General features: G+C 52.4%; 2 protein-coding genes across 3 annotated transcripts; one reads left to right on the forward strand and one right to left on the reverse strand.

Moving 5' to 3' along the window:
• Positions 1-289: 289 nt before the first annotated feature.
• On the reverse strand, positions 290-1,813 carry Kbtbd13 (kelch repeat and BTB domain containing 13). Its single transcript, XM_069995442.1, has one exon. It carries the CDS (start codon positions 1,811-1,813, stop codon positions 437-439), a length of 1,377 nt encoding a protein of 458 aa, XP_069851543.1. The 3' UTR covers positions 290-436.
• Positions 1,814-2,319: 506 nt separating this feature from the next.
• Positions 2,320-22,325, forward strand: Rasl12 (RAS like family 12). 2 transcript variants are annotated; one of them, XM_069995171.1, is made up of 5 exons: positions 2,320-2,465; positions 11,059-11,115; positions 15,776-15,849; positions 16,621-16,811; positions 20,053-22,325. In XM_069995171.1, exons 1-5 carry the CDS (start codon positions 2,438-2,440, stop codon positions 20,426-20,428), a joined length of 726 nt encoding a protein of 241 aa, XP_069851272.1. In that variant the 5' UTR covers positions 2,320-2,437; the 3' UTR covers positions 20,429-22,325. The 2 variants fall into 2 exon arrangements, with proteins under 2 accessions (XP_069851272.1, XP_069851271.1); XM_069995170.1 differs by lacking the exon at positions 2,320-2,465 and adding an exon at positions 7,487-7,658.
• The last annotated feature ends 219 nt before the right edge of the window (positions 22,326-22,544 follow it).

Genomic DNA, 22,544 nt, shown 5'->3' on the forward strand with positions numbered 1-22,544 from the left:
CTGTTAGGTTAGCCTTGAGTCGTTCTGGGCTGGACTCTACGCTTGATCTACCCCGTGTGGCCACTACAACTCTCCTTTGGTCTAGCATTGTCTCCGGCTCACATTAAGTGCTTAATTTGTACTGACTGAGAGTTTTGGTTAGCACCTTCACTATACCCACACCTAGCTGTGTTTGATTACTGGCCCATTCATACACAAAGCCTGGGTTGTTCAAATCCTAACCTCCCCGCCCCCTGCCCCTTTCCCAAAGTACCCTCCCTTACCCACCAGCTCTCCACAAAGCCCACTGTGATGGAAGGGCTCAGTACCATCAGCTTCGACAGATTTCCACACAGAGTGTCTCCATAGGGGGGAGAAGATAAAGGCATTTCCAGCCGCCACCGAGGCCCCGAGACTCAAGAAAACTCAAGAGGCTGTCCTGTAAAAAGTAGGAGGATCACAGTTCTGGCAAAGGGGTGGCCACAGGTCCCGGAGCGCCGGGGGGCAGCCGCAGGAGGAAAGTCTGCAGGGATCCAGGCCGGGGAAAGCCGATCCTCTCCCGCTGCAGCCGCCACATGCCGCCCTCGATGGCGTAGAGCAGCGTGGACACGCGGTTGACGGTGTAGACCGTGTCGCCGCGCACCACGGCGGTGAAGAGCGCGCCCTTGCTGTTGACGAACTGGCCGGGCAGCGCCGTCCACTGGCCGGTGGCCAGGTTGAGGCAGTCGATGGCGCAGTGCAGGAAGTCGTCGGAAGGGCCGTTGCGCACCACGTAGAGGCTGTCGCGGTGCGCCACCATGCAGTGGCCGTAGCTCTGCGGACGTCGCATCTCGGCCACGGGCAGCCAGGCGTCGGCGCGCGCGGCGTATTCCAGCACGGCCGTGGTGTCGGCGGGTCGCCAGAGACACACGAAGAGGCGGCCGCGGGCCTGCGCGCAGGGCACGGCGGTGGCGGGTTGGGGGAGATCGGCTACGAAACTCCAGCCGCCGGCGATCGGATCATAGCGTTCCACGGAGCTCACCGGGGTGCGGTTGAACTCGCCGCCGATGGCGTACAGGCGGCCGTCGAACCCCGCCAGCGACAGGTCGTAGCGCGGCTGGTGCGGGCTGGGGAACCGGCGCCACGTGTGGCCCTCCGGATCGTAGCAGAAACCCAGCTCCACCACCTCCTTGCTGGCGCCCCGCACGCCGCCCACGATGTACAGCTTGTTGCCCAGCGTGGCCACGCCCGCCAGCATGGTGCTGGCCTCCAGGGGCAGCGCGGCCAGCGTGCGCCACGCGTCCCCTTCCTCGTCCAGGTAGCACATGGTGCGGGAGGCGTCTTCCAGGAAGCCCGGCGCGGGCGTGTGCGTGGTCAGCGCCACGTAACAGCTGGGTCTCAGGGTGGCCACGTAGTCGCGGGCCTCGGGCAGAGCCAGCTGGGCCTGCAGCTCGTGCGCGCCGTCGCGGATGCACAGCGCGGCCCCGTGGAACACATCGCGCAGGCCGAAGGCGGCGGCCGCCTCGCACAGCAGCACGCAGTTGTCCGACGTGACGCTGTGCTCCAGGAAACGCGCCAGCGCCGGCGCCTGCAGGAAGGCGGCGCACTCCACGGCCTGCAGCAGCTCGTCGTCGGCCGCCAGCGCCGGCCGCTCTCCGCGCAGCACCCGCAGCGCCGTGCCGAAGCCGCCCGCGCTCAGCGCGCCCAGGTGCACCTCGGCGGCGCGCGCCTCCCGCATGCCCGAGCGGAACAGACCGCGGAAGAAATCGCAGTGCTCCACCAACAGGGCCCGATCGGCCTGGAAGAGCTGGCCGTCCACCCACACCTGCACCGGGACCCCCGGGTCCCGAGGCATGGTGAATCAGAAGGGGAGGAGGCCAAGGCTGGGAATAGGGGTGTGTGGGGGTTGGGGAGGAGGAATACCTCCTGGCTGGCTATGAACTCGGGGGCCTCCCCCCCTACACACACACACACACACACACACACACACACAGTGGGGGGGAAAATAAACTTCCCTAGGGGATATAAATACTTCCCTAGCTAAAGATAGGACCAGCTCATGTGATCTGACAGCCCGCAGGGTGGATGGCCACGGGCCCAGAGGACCTCTGGACACCTGTAAGACACAGATCACAGAGCGATCATCTACTGGTCACCTCCTACTGCCTGTTGTTGGGCTCTGCATGGGCTACTGGTAAAGCCAGACCGGGTCACTTGCTCCATGCCAGCGGTGTCACCATGAATGCAAGGACTCCAAAGTCCCTGATTTGAATCCTGCTTTCCTCCTCTTGAAAAATGGAACCAGTCAGAGAGCTGGGACAGGATCTTCGTGTTCTCCAGGAGGCTCAGGTGACTTGACCTGGGTCTTTCTAAGGAAGAAGTCACCCATCAGCTCAGAAGGGTAGGACAGACATGGGTTGGAGGGAAGTGAAACCAGGGAGCAAAACCGGGCTCCTGCCTCAGTTTCCTTTTGGGGAAAATGGGAAAAGTAACAGCTCTACCTGCAGGTGAGTATCCAATAAGCATGTGGAAGCAGTTTTTGATATAGGTTGGGAAAGGGAACCTGTACCTGACCACTCTGCTGCGGTGTGGCTTTGGATCTTGGGAGAATAAAAGTGTGTGTGTGGGGGGGTCCTCAGGTGATCACATGCCTGTGGATGAGAAGGGCTTCTTTTAATAATGACCCTTGCACACCCAATTTCCACCTTCCTTCATCAGCCAGGTAGTAGGGATCATCCAAGTGGAGGCTCAGTTCTGAGGCTGGGCTGAGGCTCCGCCCCTTGACCCAGGGGTTAAATTTCAATGTCAAGATTTGTTAAAAATTGTCAGGTGCTAGTGGCTCCCACCTGTAAGCCATCTCATGCAGAAAAGCCCCTGAGACTCCAGTAAATCAGCAAAAAACTGGAAGCGGAGCTGTAGCACAAGTGGTAGAGTGCCAGCCTTGAGGGGAAAAGGGCAAATATAGAGCTGAAGACCAAGGACACACTCTCTCTCTCCCTCCCCACCTCTCTCTCTCTAGTATATTGTGTGTGGGGGGGGGGTGTATAAAATCACCGAGATAAGAGTCTCACAGACTTTCTTACCCAGGCTGCTTCAAACTGTGATCCTCAGATCTCAGCCACGTGTATGCCATGGACTCCCAGCTCTGCCATGTTCTGGAGGCTAGAGTGGCACTTGATAACCAGGCAGAAAGTGGGAGAAGAACAGATGAACTTTCCCTCTGCCTTAAGGAACATGTCTCCATAGCCTTTTCTTTTCTTTTTTTTTTTTTGCCAGTCCTGGAGCCTGAACTCAGGGCTTGGGCACTGTCCCTGAGCTTCTTTTGCTCCAGGCTAGCACTCTACCACTTGAGCCACAGCACCACTTCCAGCTTTCTCTGTGTGTGTATGGTACTGAGGAATCAAACCCAGGGCTTCATGCATGCTAGGCAAGCACTCTACCACCAAGCTGCATTCCCAGCCTAATGGATAGACTTTTACAGATACATTTGCAAACATCAGAATGCTCCCCCCCGCCCCCAACTAGGAAACTCTTACAACAGTTCACCTCATCAAAAAAGAGTCTGGGATGTGGGGACCACTTGTGTGAGCCTGGGAAGCCAGCGGTCTGCAGGAGAGCTGCCAGAAATATCTCAAATGCTGTGCCCTTGGGACCAGGCAGGAAGAGGAGAAGGAGATGGGGGTTGGGTGGGGAACAAGAGTCCCATGAGTCCTATTCCAGGTCTTCTTGCCAGCTTCTTGCCTTCTCTGAGGCCAAAACATTGCCTGAGAAGGCCTGGAAGGTCCAGGCAGCAGGTACCACAAGTGTGCTCTGCAGTGCCAGCCCCTGAGTGTAAGATGAGTTCCCTGGCCATTCCCACCTCCTAGAAGAAGGTGGTCTGAGAGAGGAGAGGGGCAGCTGGCATTGAGCGATGGCGTGGGATTGAACTGGACCCTGTCTGCTGACCTCAGACCTGCTTTCCAGCCCAGTCTGGCGGCGCCTCTCCACCCCCACTAGCTTGCTGCTTCTGGGAGACCCAAGGAGAGAAGGCAGGGCTGAGTAATCACAGCCCCAAGCCTGGGGTCATGGTTCGCTTCTGTTCCCTAACACTTAATAACTGCCAGACACAACCAAATGGAGCCATCGTGTCCTCCTGAGAGCAGGAGGTGGTGGAAGGAGCCCAAAGGCTTCCTGGCCAGACTTTGCTCTCTGCTTGCTTTTTGATCTCCCCCAGCCCCCAGCCCCAGCCCCTCTTCTGTGTGGGTAGAGACTCAAGCACACACCCAGTTTCTTCAGCGGCCAAGCAGTAAGGAAGGGAGTCACCCAATAGGAGGCCTTGGTTCTGAAGCTCCGCCCTCGGGGCCCGCCCCCTTCGGGCGCCAGTGGGTGTGGCCTGCCTCAGGGCGGGGAGAATTTCCTCCTCGCAGACACTGAGGGGGTCCCCTGGGATTTGGAGAGGACAAGGAGCAGTCCTGGCTTGTGGGCAGCCCACGGAGTTCCCAGGCCCTGCCTGACCCCCATCCCTCCCCCCCCAACCAACCTCCCTCTCCACTTTGCCCCCTCCCCCCACATACTGTGCAAGGTGGGGGTTCCCACCCCCATCCCAGGCAGAAGTCTGGGTCAGACTCTAGGTCTTTAGGCCTTTCCTAGGAGATGAGAGACAGATCCCCCGCCCCCCCTCCAGCATGATGTAAGGCTCTGCTCAGCTTTGATGTCAGGGAAGTTTGTCATGGTGTGATTCCAGAACGCAGTATCATCACTGAGGGGTCCCAAAGAAGAGCCTTAGGCCTAGTGTGGCTCCTAGGGGGGTTGGCGCCCTAGAACCATCGGGTATCAGGAAAGCCTCACAGGTCCACATAGGTGGAAAAGGCCAGGCCTTCTTCATCAGACTGGAGTTGGGGATCTTTCTGGACAAAGGCTGTGTGACTGGAGATTGTCCTGGGAAAGAGGCTGGGTTTCCTTCCCTTCCAGTATTCTGGGGATTCCTACAAGTTAGGGGCCCAGGATCAAAAGCCCCTACGATCGCTGCTGGGTGCCAGTGACTCATGTCTGTCATTCTAGCTACTCAGGAGGCTGAGATCTCAGGATCACAGTTCAATGCTAGCCAGGTCAGAAGAGTCCTTTGAGACTCTTATCTCCAGTTAACTGCTAGAAGTGAAGCGGTGGCTCAAGTGCTAAAGCACCAGCCTTGAGCAAAAAAAAAAAAGCTCAGGAACACCACCCAAGCCCTGAGTTCAAGTCCCAGTACAAGCACCAAAGAAAGATTCTATTGTATGCCATTTCTGGCTATGCCTCAATGTTCACTCTAGAGACATCTATTAAGCACTTGCTGTATGCCCACTGTTGGGATCACTGGTATAGCTTCCATATTTTGGTTGCTTGAGGGTCCTTTACCAGAGGAAGATGGATTATGGAGGAAGATGGATTATTTGTCCTAACATAACCCTTGCTTGAATTAAAGTGGAAGGAATTAGGAGGGTCTAGAAGGTGCTTCTCTGGGTTATGGAGTGGCTCTGAATGGGACTCTTCCACATTATCGATATAAATCTTCTATTCTCCCTGTTCTAAAGATGAGGAATGCTGGGTGTGTTGGCTCACACCTGTAATCCCAGCTACTTAGGAGGCTGAGATCTAAAGAGCTTGATCAAAATTCCATGAGGCTCTCAAATTCCCAATTAACCAGCAAAAAGCCAAAAGTGGAGCTGTGGCTCAAGTGGTAGAGCATCAGCCTTGAGCAGAAAAAGCCGAGAGAGAATGTTGAGATCCTGTGTTCGAGTCCTGATACTAGCACACACAGAATGATGAAGAATTGTGACCCAGAAGCATGAGTAGCTTGTTTCTGTGTCCCACAGTAAAGACGGTTAAGCTACAACGATCAATTTGGGGTTGAGGGATGAACAATAGCTTGAAGACAGTGCAGGTGAACTCTCCAAGCCTGAGACTTTAACAATGGCCGGATGGAACCTTCAGCTGTGATTGTTGAAGATCTGAGTAACAGCAAGTCACCAGATCAAATCATGTCTGGATTAGAAGGGAACTAAAGGTCATTTTGTTCCATCCTGTGAAACATGGTGGCCTGACCCCCCCCCCCTTAGTTCCCATCAAGGTCAGCAGAACATCAAGGTCATCCAAGGGCAGTCCCCAGGCTTAGAATCCACCTCTGTCTCCTTGCTGCTGCCATCTGGTTAGTCTGGGTTTTAAAGAAAAAGCAACTGCATTTGTCAGAAAGGGAGCTGTGCTCACACCTGTAAGCCTGGCTACTCAGGGAGGCTGAGATCTGAGGATTGAGGTTCAAAGTTAGCTTGAGCAGAAACAGTCCTGAGACTCTTATCTCCAGTTAACCACCAAAAAGCAGGACGTGCAAGTGTGGCTCAAGTGATAGAGCACCAGCCTTGAGTTAAAAAGCCAAGCAAGGGCTGGGAAGGGGGCTTAGTGGTAGAGTGCTTGCCTCGTGTGCATGAAGCCTTGGGTTCGATTCCTTAGTACCACATAAAGAGAAAAGGCCAGAAGTAGTGCTGTGGCTCAAATGGTAGAGGGCTAGCCTTGAGCACAGAGAGGCTCAGGGACAGTGCCCAGGCCCTGAGTTCAAGCCCCAGGACTGGAAAAAAAAAAAAAAGCCAAGTAAGAGCAGGAGTTCAAGACAAACATCTGCCCACAGAACACGATGCAAAACTACAGGGAAATGTGACTCGGAAACAAAGTGAGCTATTAAAGACAGTCATAAAACAGCCTAACAAATGAGATGAGGCCATAGAAATGTGGAAACTGGTCTTAAATCATTATTCAGCTGAGCTCTCTCTTGAGACCATCCCCAGACCAAGCTGCTGATCTACCAGTAGTTTAGACACAGGAACTAACACTCAGATTGGTAGCACACACCTGTAATCCCAGCAGTCAGGAGACTGAGGTGGAAATATTTATAGATGAGGAGGACACAAACCCCAAGAACCCTGACCCCGATGACCAAGTTTCTCAAAGAGAATTAAAAAATAAGGGGGAGACCGGCCCCTCCCCAAGCTTCGTCATTAATCTCTGATTTGCTGTAAGCAAAAGTTGTGTGTGTGTGTGTGTGTGTGTGTGTGTGTGCGCGCGCGCGTGCGCGTGCACGCCAGATTTTAGAACAAACACCCTATTTACACAGGCAGCCACAAACAACAACTGGGTTCGTTCCTATGGAGGAGAAACAGTAATCCAGGATTGAGTTGGGGTTCATGGAGTTGAGCCCATACTGGCCAGCTCCCCCCAACCCCCCTCCCCGGGGGTCGATCCCGGTGGCTGCCTGGAGGAGGAGGCGTGGGGGCCTTGGTGGCCACCAAGGATGGGGTGATGTTTGTGTGGATGGGCAGAGACCTGGAGGAGGCTGGAAAGGCCCTTCCGATCCATCCTGGCCCCCCACCCCGATTGTCTCCTGGGGACGCTTGGGGGAGTAGGGGAAGAGGATCAGGGATGGCCTGGGTGCAGGCCATCCACGGGGAGGGGGGGGATCCTGCAGGCCTTAAAAGGCGCTGGGCGCGGGGCGGCCCCGCCCGCCGGCCCCGGGGCCCCTCCCCCGGCGGCAGCGGGCGCGCTGGTCGCTGGCCCGGGCCCGGCGGGCTGCACCGCCGCCGGCTGCACCATGGCCTCGGTGTTCGGGAAGCCCCGCACGGGCAGCAGCGGGGTGCACAGCGCACCCCTGGAGGTCAACCTGGCCATCCTGGGGCGCCGCGGGGCGGGCAAGTCCGGTGAGTGGTGTGTGTGTGCATGTGTGTGTGTGTGCGTGTGTGTGTGCATGTGTGTGTGTGCGTGTGTGTGCATGCATGCATGTGTGTGTGCATGTGTGTGTGCAGGGTGGGGACACCCCCTCCCCCTTGGTGGGACCCTCCCTCCTACCGCTTGGAGTATGGGGGGGTGGGGGGGTGGTCAGGAGTGGGGTTCCTTCCCCGGGGGAACGTGGAGGAGAGCCTAGAGTAATGTGATCTGCCTCAGTTTCTCTGGGGCTGGTTCTCAGCCTCTCCAGCTCTTTCATCTGGTTCTTTGTCAGTCCGTCAGTCCGTCCATCTGTCTGTCCATCTCAATCCTCTAGGTCCCGGATTAACAGCTGGGTCCCCCCCACCCAGCCCAGCCCTCATCTCTCAGTCCTTGTCTCCAGACAAGGAAGGTCTGCATCTCCAACCTGGCCACCTCCACCCCTTTGAATTTGGTCAGCTTTACAACTGGCTGGGGAGGGGGGATGGTGGTGGTGGTGGTTTTCATTTTAAACTTTTTTGGGGGGGGGGGTCCAGTCGTGGGACCTGAACTCTGGGCCTGGGCGCTGTCCCTCAGCTCTTCAGCTCAAGGCTAGCGCTCTACCACTTGAGCCACAGCGCCGCTTCCAGCTTTTTTCTTTTTGCTTATGTGGTGCTGAGGAATGGAACCCAGGGCCTCAGGCATGCAAGGCAAGCGCTCTACCACTGAGCCGCCTTCCCAGCCCTCATTTTAAACATTTTTAAGTGGTTATTCTCAAGGCGATGGGCAGAGGGGTTCATCACGGAAGTCAGGCAATGAGTACCTTTCTTTTTAGACAATGTCACCCCTTCCCTCACTCTCTCCCAGTGTTCCCCTCCCTCCCCACCCACAAGTTACAGACAGACTTCATTTTCAACATGTCCACCACTGGCTGGCTTACGCCCTGCCAGCCCGCCTCAGCCCCTCATAGACGGGAGAGGGTAAAGTCCCCGGCTGTTGTATTCTTGGGGACAGACACCCCCCCATCCTCCTTGAAGACAGCCCCCACCCCCTCCTTCTCCTTGGGATTCTGACAGGCTGTGTTTCCTTATCAGAGGGATTTCTTTCAAGCCTGACCTCTCTGGACTTTCTAGAAACACATTCGACTGTGGTCCCAGGTGCCAGGGACTTATCTTGGATGAAGCAAGATAAGATGGGGGCTTCCACTGAGGGCATTTCTGCCAAGCTGAACTCTGTCACCACCACAGGCAGAGACCCCCAAACACCACGTCTCCCCACAGTCCCAAGCAGCTGAAAGGGGGAGGGAAGGGGGAAGGGGGCTTCTCCACAGAAGTGCTCAGCCCAGCCTCTGCTAAGTTGTGGGTTTCCTTCTGGGTGTGTGTGTGTGTGTGTGTGTGTGTGTGTGTGTGTGTGTGTGTGTGTGTGTGTGATTGCGCGCATGCGTGCACACCCCTGTTCTATCCTGGGGCTTGAATTCAGGACGTAGGTGCTGTCTGAGCTTTTGTGCTCAAGGCTAGCATGCTACCACTTGAGCCACAGCTCCACTTTGGTTTTTTGGTGATTAATTGAAGAGAAGAATCTCAGGGACTTTCCTGCCTTGGGTTGGCTTCTAATCTCAGTCCTCAGCTCTCAGCCTCTTGAGTAGCTAGGATGACAAATGTGAGCCACTGAAGGGGTAGGGGTGTTCTTTGACATCTTTGGGACCTAGACTCTGATTTTAAAAACAAAACTAGCTTGTCTTCCTTCCTTCCTTCCTTTCTTCCTTCCTTCCTTCCTTCCTTCCTTCCTTTCCTCCTTCCTTCCTTCCTTCCTTCCTTCCTTCCTTTCTTCCTTCCTTCCTTCCTCCCTTCCTTCCTTCCTTCCTTCCTTCCTTCCTTCCTTCCCTCTTTCCCTTTCTTTCTTTCTTTTTTCTTTCTTTCTTTTTCTCTTTCTATGTCAGTACTGGGGGGAGGCTCACCTTTTGCTTAGTTATTTTTCTTTCGAGGCTGGCACCCTAACACTTGAGCCACACCTCTTCTGCTTTTTTCCCCCCTGGTTAATTGAAGATCAAAGTCTCTCAGATTTGTCTGCCTAGGCTGGCTTCGAACTGTGATCCTCAGATCTCAGCATTTTGAATAGCTAGGTTTACAGGTGTGAGCCACCAGCATTTGGCCTCCATTTTTATTTTGAAGCCAGCCTTCCCAGGGCTCAGAAAGGGGACAAAAATTTGTTTTTTACACAGAGAAGTTTAGCTCTTGTCTCTTTGAGTATTAGCTTGTGACCTGCACCTCTGAGAAGGTGTGGCCAGTGGCTACATGACTGAAGGAATTTCACTTTTAAAATATGTATTCCCTGGGTATTAATTTGTAAATGGACACTGTGAGGAATCCTATAAAAGAAATTATAAGGATTTTTCCTTGGCAAGATCACATCTTTTAAACCATCTAACATAGCCAAATGTGGTAGCTTACACTTGCAATCCTAGCTACTCAGGAGGTTGAGATTTGAGGCTTACACATTTTTTTTTGGTCAGTCATGGGGCCTGAACTCTGGTCCTGGGCGCTGTCCCTCAGCTTTTCAGCTCAAAGCTAGTGCTCTACCACTTGAGCCACAGCACCACTTCCAGCTTTTTCTGCTTATGTGGTGCTGAGGAATGGAACCCAGGGCCTCATGCATGCTAGGCAAGTACTCTACCACTGAGCCACCTTCCCAGCCTGAAGCTCACACTTTGAAGCCAATCAGGAGAGACAAATCCAAGAGACTCTTATTTCCAGTTCACCACCCAAAAGCAAGAAGTGGAACTATGGCTCAAGTTGTAAAGTACCAGCCTTGAGCAAAAAAAGCTAAACAAGAGTATGAAGCTCTGAGTTCAAGCCCCAGTAATAGCACAAAAAGGAAGAGGAGGGGGAGGAGGAAGAGGAGGTGAGGGAAGGAGGAAGAAAGAAAGGAAGGAAAGAGAAAGAAAAAGAAGGAAGGAAGGAAGGAAGGAAGGAAGGAAGGAAGGAAGGAAGGAAGGAAACAATACAGTGTAATAGTTGGCTAACTCTTGCTTTAGATGGTTAAAATCAGTTCTGGGGATGAAGTCTAGAAGAGAAATCTTCATTCTAGAGTTTTCCATGTGAGGTAGAGGCCCTGACAGAGCCAAAGCCCAAGATGAAGGGTGGGGGGGAAGTAGGGCTGGAACGTTGTTTCCTTGGGGGTCATGGTTTGGCTTGGACCTCATGAACTCCCAGGATCTTGGGGCTCGTCCCCTTGGAGGAATAGCCCAGGGGTCAACTCTGTTCTCTGTCTCTTGGGCTTCTAACCACAGTCCGGATAAATACACACACACACACACACACACACACACACACACACACACACACACACACACACACACACACACACACACGCAAGCACGGGGAGAAGAGATTGAACCCACCTTTTTCTCTCTTGCAGCCCTCACGGTGAAGTTTCTGACAAAGAGGTTTATCAGCGAATATGACCCCAACTTGGGTAAGAAAAGTGTTTCCCTCTGACCTCTGCTCCCCTGGGACCCTCCTGGGTTTCCCCCTCCCCCCCGCCCCTTGGGGCCTCCGGGTGGAGGCTGCAGGATCATTTGGTTTTAGAGAGATTGGTTCAAGTGGCACAAATACCCGTGCCACAGCCCACCTTCAGAGAGCTGGGGAGTTGGCTCAGCTCAGAGAACACAGACCGGACTCGTTTGCCCTAAAATAGAAGGTATGAGGAGATTTCCAAAGAATGAAGATCAAAAAGCCAAAGGAAGCAAGATATTCACAGGCAAAGACATGTTGTTTTCAAGATGGTCACTTGGTGTTCTTTTCCAGAAAACAGACCTTTGAGAAACGTTCTCCAAGAGGGCTGCTTTCTGAGCCAGACTTTCAATCCCATGAGAAAAACAAAATAAAATAAAACAAAATTGTGGGGGTGGGGTGGGGGGAGATGGTCAGTCATGGGGTTTGAACTCAGGGCCTGAGCCCTTTCCCTGAGTTCTTTTGCTCAAGGTTAGCACTCTTCCATTTTTTTTTTTTTTTTTTTTTGGGTCCGGTCGTGGGGCCTGAACTCTGGGCCTGGGCGCTGTCCCTCAGCTCTTCAGCTCAAGGCTAGCGCTCTACCACTTGAGCCACAGCGCCACTTCCAGCTTTTTTCTTTTTGCTTATGTGGTGCTGAGGAATCGAACCCAGGGCCTCAGGCATGCAAGGCAAGTGCTCTACCACTGAGCCACCTTCCCAGCCCCAGCACTCTTCCATTTTTGAGCCACAGAGCCACTTCTGGTTTTCTGGTGGTTAAGTGGAAATAAGAATCTCACAACCTTTCCCACTTAGCCTGGTTTTGAATCATGATCCTCAGGTCTCAGCCTCCTAAATAGCTAGGATTACCAGCGTGTGTGAACCACTGGCACCTGGCTTCTTAGGTTATTTTATTGGCTTCAGCTGTACCATGGGAACAGTGTGGGTGTTTGGGTACCTGTCAGAAGTGGGTTTGAATCAAGACTCTGCCATTTATTTGCTGGCTGTGCAACTTGGAAACAGTCACTTAACCACTCTGAGCAACAGTTTTCTCATCTGCAAACATGATTATAAACCATCTATCTCAGAGAGTTGCTGTGAGAATTAAGGACATAACTTGACCCAGAAGAGACTCTGAATGCTTCTTCACTTTTACTTTCTCCTCAAGTGGCTTTCCATACACAGTGCCTGAGATCCCCTCAGACTTGATCAGATCTGTGTTTCTGAAATTGATTTATCTATGTATTTATGTCTTTATTTGTACTGGTCCTGGGACTTGAACTCAGAGCCTGAGAACTATCCCTAGACATTTCTGACTGGGGCAGGACACAGCCACCACACAGTAGTTAATCACATGTCACCCCAGCGTGTGGGTGAAGACAATGCCAGGCCCTCTCTACCAGGACATTCTAGGGAATGGCACCATTGCTCAGAGGCCCTGTCCTACCTCCAAGAAGAGCAGCAGCCAGAAGATCCTGTGAAGAAATTTCTGGACTTTCAGTAGATGGGCTTCAGGCCGATGTTAGCACAACAGTTCTTTAGACTTTTCTAGCATCTTCCAAGAGCCTGACCATCTGGGGATCCCCTTGAGATGGAGATTCACCCCCAGTTCCAGCAGGTATACAGAGCCAGACGCTCTTATACCATGAAGTTGGATTTGGGGCTTTTAGGGTTCTCTTTCAAAAATCATTATCACACACACACACACACACACACACACACACACACACACACACACACACACACGTTTAATCGGTGGAGAAATGGAAGCAGATCCGAAGATCTGCCTAAGATCCAGGAGTCTCTAATGCAAAGGACGAAGATGAAGTACTGCTCTCCGTGCCTCACTTTCCCCATCTAGATGGAGCGTATAGACGGAGCTGTCTGTGTGAGCTGGGCTTTGTCGTGGGCTGTGACTGTGGGAGCTGTTAGGGAGGCTGCTTGTGGGAGGGCTTTGCTGGTGCTGAGCCCAGGGAAAGCCTTTGAGAATGTCCTCCTCTCATAGAAAGGCTGCAACTGCTCACCACACTCAGCCCCTCTCCTCTTCATCCTGCTCTAGCAAGGACTTAAACAAGCTCCATCTCTGGAGCTTTCTCTCACTACAGACACTCTGCCCAGAAACGTGTTCCTTTTATTACTCTAGCTCGGCATCTGTGCCTCACACCTGTAATCCTAGCTACTCAGGAGGCTGAGATCTGAGGATCGCGGTTCAAAGCCAGCCCGGGCAGGAAAGACCGTGAGACTCCTATCTCCAATAAATCACCAGAAAACCGGAAGTGGCGTTGTAGCCCCATGACCGACAAAAAAAAAAAAAAAAGCCAGAAGTGGAGATGTGGCTTCAGTGATAAGAGTACCATCCTTGAGTGTAAAAGCTAAGGGACAACACCCAGGTCCTGAGTTTCAAGCCCCAGTACCAGCATGTGTACATACACACACATACACACACACACACACACACACACAATTAGGAGGCTGAGGTCTGAGAGTCCAGGTTCAAAGCCAGAACGGGGCAGGAAAGTCTGTGAAACTCTTTTTTTTTTTTGGGGGGGGTCCAGTTGTGGGGCCTGAATTCTGGGCCTGGGCACTGTCCCTCAGCTCTTCAGCTCAAGGCTAGCACTCTACCACTTGAGCCACAGCGCCACTTCCGGCTTTTTTCTTTTTGCTTATGTGGTGCTGAGGAATCGAACCCAGGGCCTCAGGCATGCAAGGTAAGCGCTCTACCACTGAGCTATCTTCCCAGCTCCTCTGTGAAACTCTTATCTCCAATGAACCACCAGAAAACTGGAAGTGGTGCTGTGGCTCAAAGAGGTAGAGAGCTAGCCTTGAGCAAAAGAGCTCGGGGACAGCTCCCAGGTCCTGAGTTCGAGCTCCAGGACTGACCAAAAGAAGAAAAAAAAAAAAGGCAGTTGGGAGTAAGGGGGCACAAGGAGGTCTGACACCTTTTCCAGGATTCTCTGCCTATTAGGAAGGGTACTCCAGATGACTTTGGTTAGAAAATAAAGACAAATCTTGGGGCTGGGAAGGTGGCTCGGTGGTAGAGTGCTTGCCTTGCATGCATGAGGCCCTGGGTTAGATTCCTCAGCACCACATAAACAGAAAAAGCCGGAAGTGGTGCTGTGGCTCAAGTGGTAGAGCGCTCACCTTGAGCTGAAGAGCTGAGGGACAGCGCCCCCATAACTGGCAAAAAAAAAAAAAAAAAAAAGAAAGAAAGAAAGAAAATAAAGACAAATCTCAACAAAATGTTGGCATCCAGAGACGGCTCTTTGGGTGGGTTCAAATATAGTTAAGCATTTTGGACATATTTTCCATTCAAGTTTTTTTGGTCTTTGCATAAGAGCAGCTATTTATCCAAGTCCTGCAAGCAGGCTGGCGACGAGGAGCTGTCTGTGATTCATGCTGGATGTGAGTGGACCTGGCGTGTGTCCAGGCCCGCATGCCTGCCAGCGGCCCCAGAGCACTGTGTGTCTCTGCATTCATCAGGCCTGGGGTGCTGTTCTCACAGTGGTTGCTGCCAGGAGGCAGAGAGGACCCCAATTCTGCCTGGAGAGGTCTTGTTGGGCATGGGGGGCACACTCCAAGGGGGCCAGCAGGGGAAAGTGAGGACTGAGTACATTTTTTTTTTTTTGGTCAGTCATGGGGCTTGAACTCTGGGCCTGGGCGCTGTCCCTCAGCTTTTCAGCTCAAGCCGAGCACTCTACCACTTGAGCCACAGTGCCTCTCCTGGCTTTTTCTGCTTATGTGGTGCTGAGGAATCAGATCCAGGGCCTCATGCATGCAAGGCAAGCGCTCTACCACTGAGCCACCTTCCCAGCCCAGCCATCTTCCCTGCCCAAGTGCGTTCTTGTATGTGTGCAAATGTTGCGGGGGGGAACCCTGGGGGTGACATCTTCTTTGCATGTCTGACCACTGCTACTTGCTGATTTCTTAGGTTGGAGATTACAAGAATAGAAAAAGCTGATTGCCAGTGACTCATGCCAATAATCCTAGCTACTCAGGAAGCTGAGATCTGAGGATCTTGGTTCAAAGCCAGCCCAGGCAGGAAAGTCTGTGAGACTCTTATCTCCAATAAACCACCAGGAAACTGGAAGTGGCACTGTGGCTCCAGGGGTAGAGTGTTCACCTTGAGCTGAAGAACTAAGTGACAGCACTCAGGCTCAGAGTTCAAGTCCCATAACCAATACCACACCAACAACAACAATTTACCAGGCACCAGTGACTCATGCCTATAATCCTACCTACTCAGGAGGCTGAGATCTGAGGATCACGTTTTGAAGCCAGCTCAAGCAGGAAAGTCTGTGAGACTTTTATCTCCAACTAACCACCAAAACACAGAAGTGGAGGTGTGGCTCAAGAGGTAGAGTGCTAGCTTTGAGCACAAAAGCTCAGGGACAGTGCCCAGGCCCTGAGTTCAAGCCCTAGCACTGGCATGCGGGCGTGCGCGCGCGCGCGCACACACACACACACACACACACACACACACACATCCAAACTGGAAGTGAGGTACGGCTGAAGTGGTAGAGGGCAGATGAGTGAAATGAGCTCCAATCATTCAAGCCCCAATACTCATCTACCCAGAGAGGAAAGCTGGACACAGGCTGGGTTTGTGGCCTGCCTGCCTCTGATCTAAGGGATCATCTGTGTTTCAGAGGATACTTACAGCTCTGAGGAGACTGTGGACCACCAGCTTGTCCACCTGAGGGTCATGGACACCGCAGACCTGGTAAATTACCCCCACCCCCTTACCCATGCACAAGGGCAGGGAGGGGGTGTGGGCCCTGAGAATCCACACAGGGCCTCGGTTGGGAATTTCTATTCCTCTGAAGCTCCAGTGTGCTGTGCAACCTTGAGTGAAGCACTGCCGTTTCTGGGCCTGAGTCTTACATTGCCAAAATTCGAAAGCTGGTGATGATCCTTCCCTGGAGCACACTGATGATTCAGAAGCAGCTTGAGCTGGGCACCTGGGACTCACGCCTGTCATCCTAGCTACTCAGGAGGCTGAGATCTGAGGATCGTGGCTTGAAGCCAGGCAGGGAAAGTCCGTGAAACTCCTATCTCCAAGAAATCACCAAAAAAGCCAGAAGTGGTATAATGGCTTAAGACCTCTAGCCTTGAGCACAAAAGCTCAAGGACAGTGGCCCAAGCCCTGAGTTCAAGCCCCAGAACTGGCACCTAAATGAATAAATAAATAAAGGCAGCATGAAATTGACCCCAAACCTAGAGTGCTCTAGGGCACCGGGTCCCCTAAAGGGCTATTGGAGAGTTCTTGGCTCTGGGCCCAGGGGCCTAAGGTCTTTAGGCTCTCTGTATGGCTGGAGGGAGGTCAGGAGACAATGTCTCCTTTTACACCAGGCCAAATCCACACTCAAGTGCCCCTTTGAAAAGGCCTGAGCAGGGAGGGGGGGGGAGACAATAAACAAAAGACTGTTATCACAGAGTGATGGGGGCGGCCAGGTAAGAGCCTTTACCCCATCTCCTCTCTCCCTCACCCCAGGACACCCCCAGGAACTGCGAACGCTACCTGAATTGGGCCCACGCCTTCCTGGTGGTGTACAGCGTGGACAGCCGCCAGAGCTTCGAAGGCAGCAGCAGCTACCTGGAGCTGCTGGCCCTGCACGCCAAGGAGACTCAGCGCGGCTACCCTGCTCTGTTGCTAGGCAACAAGCTGGATATGGCTCAGTATAGGTGAGTGTCCAGCTCCGCCCCCTCCCCGGCCCCGCCCCTTGGTGCTCATCTCCAAGTTCACGCTCTACATTGGCAGAAGCAGGATTACTTAGCTGTCAAGAGCAGTCATCACTTGGAATGTAGGGAAAAGGATTGTGTAGGAAAGGAACAGGGGGTACTGAGAACAAGTATCTGGACCCTGTAGATGCTGGACCCCAGAAGTCAAAAGCAAAGCCAAGCTGTGTGCATGCAGGGTGGCTCACGCCTGTAATCCCAGCTACTCAGGAGCTTGAACTCTGCCAATCCTGTTTCTTAGCCTGAGCAGATAAATCAATGAGATTCATATTTCCAGTTAACCTGCAAAAAGCCAGACATGGAAGCGTGGCTCAAGTGGTAGCCCTGAGCAAACAATGCCACGCAAGAGCAAAAGGCCCTGAGTTCAAGCCCCAGTATGGGGACACACACACACACACACACACACACACACACACACACACACACACACACACACACACACACACACACACACACACACGGGAGAAGAAGCAGCAAAGCCACTCCCATTCTCCTGGGTCTCTGTGGTCTTTCGGCCTCACCCTTTCTTGCCTAAGACTACTTGATGACCTTCTGCGCCCATTCCCAGTAACCAGTTAGTCAGCTGATTAGTCATTCAGTGCCCCCTTCCAGATGCACTGAGAGGCTGTGATTGGCTCATTGGGTCATATGTCTTCTGTAGCCCAATCAGCTCTTGCCTTTCCCAAGCCAGGCCCTCGGGCTCGCTGCCACAGTTGGCTGCTTCAGGGCAGGCCCTTTTAGAAAGGCTTGGACTTGAACCAGAGGTCACAGACTGGGCCAGAGGCTAGATTGCTACAGAACACTGCCTCTGTATTTGGCTTGGCTGATACTGCGCTTTTAAACAACCTGGAATCGGAATACTTTGAGGTGGGGCCTGCTTTTTCCAAATGACCCCAACCCCAACCCTCCACATTATCCTGGTAGGCCCCAGGGCCCCTGCTGCCGTTGCTGCCTGGACCTGATGAGTAACTTTCTGAGCTTTTGTTGGTGTGGCACTATCTGCTCTTGGCAGCTGGCTCCTGAGTTCCCACGCCCCAAAGATCCAGTGAACAGGTGTTAGGAAAGAGGGGTCCTTTGTTTAGAACAAGTCCGATGTGTAGTGGGGGAAGGGAATTACGGAGTTGGGGGGGTGGGCACAATAAAGAGGCTGACACAAGAGTCTGAGACTCCCTTCTTGGCGAACAAGTCATTTCTTGGGGAGCAAGGCACGTTGTTACATGTTAAAGTGGATGCAGGGAGTGCTTAAGGAATTCAGAAGACTGGATTTGAGCTGAGCACCAGTGACTCATCCTAGCTACTCAGACAGTTCAAAATCAGCCTGGCAGACAAATCCAAGGATTATCTTCAGTTAATCAGCAAAAAGCTAAAGTGGAGGCTGGCTCAAGTGGTAGAGCACCAGCCTGGAGCAAAAAAAAAAAAAAAAGCACAATGTCTAGAGTTGACACCTCAGTCCTGGAACTAGAAAAGGAAAAGAAAAAAAGCTGGGCACCAGTGGTTCATGCCTGTAATCCTAGCTACTTAAGAGGCTGAGATTTGATGATCGTGGTTCAAAGCCAGCCCATGCAGGAAAGTCTGTGAGACTCTTATCTCCAATAAACCACAGAAAACCGGAAGTGGCGCTGTGGTACAAGTGGTAGAGTGCTAGCCTTGAGATGAAGAGCTGTGTGTGTGTGTGTGTGTGTGTGTGTGTGTGTGTGTGTGTGTGTCTTTATCTGTCTCTGTCTTATGGTAGTAGGCTTGAACCCAGGGCCAGGGTACTGTCCCTGAGCTTTTTTTTGCTCAAGGGTAGAGCTCTACCACTTGAGACATAGCTCCACTTCTAGCTTTTTTTAGTGGTTAATTGGAGATAAGAGTCTCACAGACTTTCCTGTCTTGGCTGGCTTTGAACCCGGATCCATAGATATCAGCCTCCTGAGTTGCTAGGATTATAGATGTGAGCCACCTACCCTCCACTGATGTCTCCTCTTCTGGACAGCTAACCTACCCAACAGGTCCTGACTTGAAGGTCAGAAGTTTCCAGAATCTTCCCCGTTGTAAGCACTTTATCCTGTCATTCCAGGAGATAGTATGGGACCAGACTGGAAAAGGTGCTTTTTCCTTCTTTTCCCCCTGTACACCAGGAAAAGTGCTTTTCTTCTGCTCTCTGCTGCCCTCTCCTGGACAGGCTGATAAAAACCCATGAGTCCTGAGAACTCTGCCAGCCACAGACTTCTTGCTTTTATTTAGCACTGGTTTCACAAGCCAGGGCAGAGGGAGGCTGACTTCCTGACAGAAGGGAAGAGGAGAGAGCAGACTGCATCTGGCCTTCTTCCTCTGGTCATATGCAGGTCTGGCTTGGGGAACTTTATACCAACTTATCTCTTACCTTTTCCTTCCATCCTGAATTCCGACTTTGGTGACATCAGACACCATTGTGTGTGTGTGTGTGTGTGTGTGTGTGTGTGTGTGTGTGCGCGCGCGCGAGCGTGCGCGCGTGGGGGACAGGGGAGAGGTACTGGTCCTGGGGTTTGAAGCTCAGGACCCTGAACTTTTGTGCTCAAGGCTGGAGGTGCTCTACCTCTTGAGCCACAGCAACACTTCTGGCTTTTTTGGTATTTCTTTGGAGATGAGAGTCTCACAGACTTTCTTTCCTGGGCAGGCTTCTAACTATGATCCTCAGATCTCAGCCTCCTGTGTAGCTAGGATTACAGGTGTGACCCACAGGTGCCTCACCAGCCACCATTTTTTAAACTGAGCCCCAGCTCTATGGGCTAGGCACCGAACACAAATCATCTTTCCCAGTTTTGGTTTTATTTTGTTTTGGTTTTGGTCTGAACACTGTCCCTCAGCTCTCCAGCTTAAGGCTAGCGCTCTACCACTTAAGCTACAGCGCCACTTCCAGTTTTCTGGTGGTTTATTGGAGAGAAGAGTCTCACAGACTTTCCTGCCCTGGCTGGCTTTGAACCATGATCCTTAGATCTCAGCCTCCTGAGTAGCTAAGATTACAGGCATGAACAACTGGTACCTGGCTCATCTTTCCGGCTTTTAACACGCCTTAGTGGCTGAGGTCAACACCCCAAGGTCCAGAGAGGAAACTTGAGACTCAGGGCCCCCCAGGCAGAAGGTGGGGAGCTGGATACAGGCCTGGTTCTGCCGGCCTAGGAGAACTTTCCTGATGATTCACCACCTCGCCCTGCTTTCCTCTCAGGCAGGTCACCAAGGCCGAGGGTGCAGCGTTGGCTGGCAGGTTCGGATGCCTGTTTTTCGAGGTCTCTGCTTGTCTGGACTTTGAACATGTGCAGCACGTCTTCCATGAAGCAGTGCGGGAAGCCCGGAGGGAACTAGAGAAGAGCCCTCTGGCCCGGCCCCTCTTCATCTCCGAAGACAGGGCCCTGACCCACCAGATCCCATTTACTGCCCGCCATGGGCTAGCCAGCTGTACCTTTAACACTCTCTCCACTGCCAACCTGAAGGAGATGCCCACTGTGGCCCAGGCCAAGCTGGTCACTGTGAAGTCATCCCGTGCCCAGAGCAAACGCAAGGCGCCCACCCTGACCCTACTAAAGGGCTTTAAGATCTTCTGAGGGCCTCCCCCACTGCCCCCCATGCTGTTATAGGAATCCGGGTTTCAGCCACTGGGCTGTGGACCCCCTCTGATGGATCAACAGCCTTTGACCTCTGGTGGACAGCTGACTTTTAAGTCCAGCACCAAGCATTGGTTGTCCATTCAATTCACTGTACAAGCCACAGGCCTTGGTCTCTGTAGTAACTGCTACATCCATGACCCTGGAGGAAAATACCCACTGCTACATAGCCCAGAGATCAGGGGTCATCCTTATGTAGGAAGAATCTGCTGCCTTGGCCCCTGTCTGCTTCATCTACAGCAGTAGCCCCTAGTGTCCATTTCTTGATGGACAGTTCTGACATCTGTCCTAGTGAAGGCTGAGAACAGCTTATTAGGACCGATGGTCCTAAGGCCACAGCGCCACCTGGTGGACAGTACGCGCATGGTGGCTGATCCAGAGACAGGAGCCTGGATCCTGTCCGAGAGAGCAAACCCTACTGTTTATCCAAGGAAAATGTCTAATAATCCTACAGGAAAAGATGGGGCAAAGAGGCCCCAGGCCTTTCAATGAGGGGACAAGAGAGGGAGGGAGGGGGTTGTGAATTGCCTGATTTAGGGAAGCATTTTGTTAAGGACTTTGTCCATGGATGCCCCCAGGACCCACCTCTTCAAGTTTAATGACCAAGGCTGCAGAATGAAGCCATTCTGTGCAGTGACAATTGCAGCAGGCCCACAGCTGGCAGAATCATGCACCCTCTGGTAGGCACTGATGACCTGCCCTACGGGAGTTAGGTCTGCTTTGGCCGGACCCAGATCCTCAGTAATGAGTCTGGGTGTTCAAAGCCCACTTTTTATTTTTGTATTTGGTTTTTATTTTTTGCACCGGTACCGGGGCTTGAACTCAGAGTATTGCACCCTAGCTTGGCTTCTTTTGCTCAAGGCTAGTGCTCTACCACTTAAGCCACTTCCCAATATATTTTTGTATGTGTGCCAGTACTGGGGCTTAAACTCAGGATCTGGGTGCTGTCCTTGAGCTTTTTTTTTTTTTTTTGCTCAGGGTAGGTACTCTACCACTTGAGCCACAGCTCCACTTCTGACTTTTTGGTGGTTAAGTGAAGATAAAAGAAGTCTCGCAGACTTTCCTGCCTGGGCTGGCTTCAAACCACAATCCTTAGAGCTCAGCCTCTTGAGTAGCCAGGATTACAGGCGTGAGCTACCCGTGCCCAGCTTCAAACCGACTTTTGTAAGAATCTAAAGCATTAGGGCTGGGAAGGTGGCTCAGTGGTAGAGCGCTTGCCTTGCATGCATGAGGCCCTGGGTTCGATTCCTCAGCACCACATAAGCAAAAAGAAAAAGCCAGAAGTGGCGCTGTGGCTCAAGTGGTAGAGTGCTAGCCTTGAGCTGAAGAGCTGAGGGACAGCACCCAGGCCCTGAGTTCAGGCCCCACGACTGGACCCCCCCCCCAAAAAAAAAAAAAGAATCTAAAGCATCAGAGGGTAATAAAGCATTTTTGTATAAGTTAGTTAGCATTTCTTATCCCACACTGTGAGAGCCCCAAAATCCAAACTGTGAGACCCTGAAAGGATCAAGAGTTTGAATTTCCTTCGCCCAATATACTGTTAGAACGCTGCGAGTTTTCCTGAAAGATCCTGGCTTAACAGGAACTCAGATTCCACCCTAAAACTGTGTGGGAGCCTAAGGGTATTCTTAGGTTTATGCAAATTGTAGGCTGTTATCTATTTGCTCTCCTTCCTAGAATAAGAAGGTCACCTACCATCTCTATACAAAATATTGTCACCTGTTGAAATTTGTGTCTTACTTCTTTGCACAAGACCAATAAAAAAAACCTTGGTTAATGGAATCTTGGGGTCTGTGGCTGGTGGAAGGCTACAGGTCCTCTGGCACCCCAAATCTTAGTTCCACAGTCCAGTCTCTGATATTTCATTGCTCACGATTGCAGCACATTAAGAAGCACTCGGCCAGATGCAACACCACAACATAGCTGAGATCGGGATCAGGATACTTTCTTGGGGTCTCACTGTTAGCAAGAGAGGCTGTCAGAGGCAGGGATGCAATCATTTTCTGTTTACTACAAACCCTCAACAGATTACAGAGAAGGACTCTGGTGGGCCAAA

This window comes from Dipodomys merriami, unplaced genomic scaffold (assembly GCF_024711535.1).
Source record: "Dipodomys merriami isolate MVZ:Mamm:240054 unplaced genomic scaffold, mDipMer1.0.p SCAF_48, whole genome shotgun sequence".
NCBI classification, from domain to species: domain Eukaryota; kingdom Metazoa; phylum Chordata; class Mammalia; order Rodentia; family Heteromyidae; genus Dipodomys; species Dipodomys merriami.

Excerpts from the sequence above, each read along its gene's own strand:
- Kbtbd13 (XM_069995442.1), bottom strand. The coding sequence starts at position 1,813 with ATGCCTCGGGACCCGGGGGTCCCGGTGCAGGTGTGGGTGGACGGCCAG.
- Rasl12 (XM_069995170.1), top strand. The coding sequence starts at position 7,553 with ATGGCCTCGGTGTTCGGGAAGCCCCGCACGGGCAGCAGCGGGGTGCAC. Across the intron at positions 7,659-11,058 it reads CCGCGGGGCGGGCAAGTCCG|CCCTCACGGTGAAGTTTCTG; the intron begins GTGAGTGGTGTG and ends TCTCTCTTGCAG. Across the intron at positions 15,850-16,620 it reads TCATGGACACCGCAGACCTG|GACACCCCCAGGAACTGCGA; the intron begins GTAAATTACCCC and ends CCCTCACCCCAG.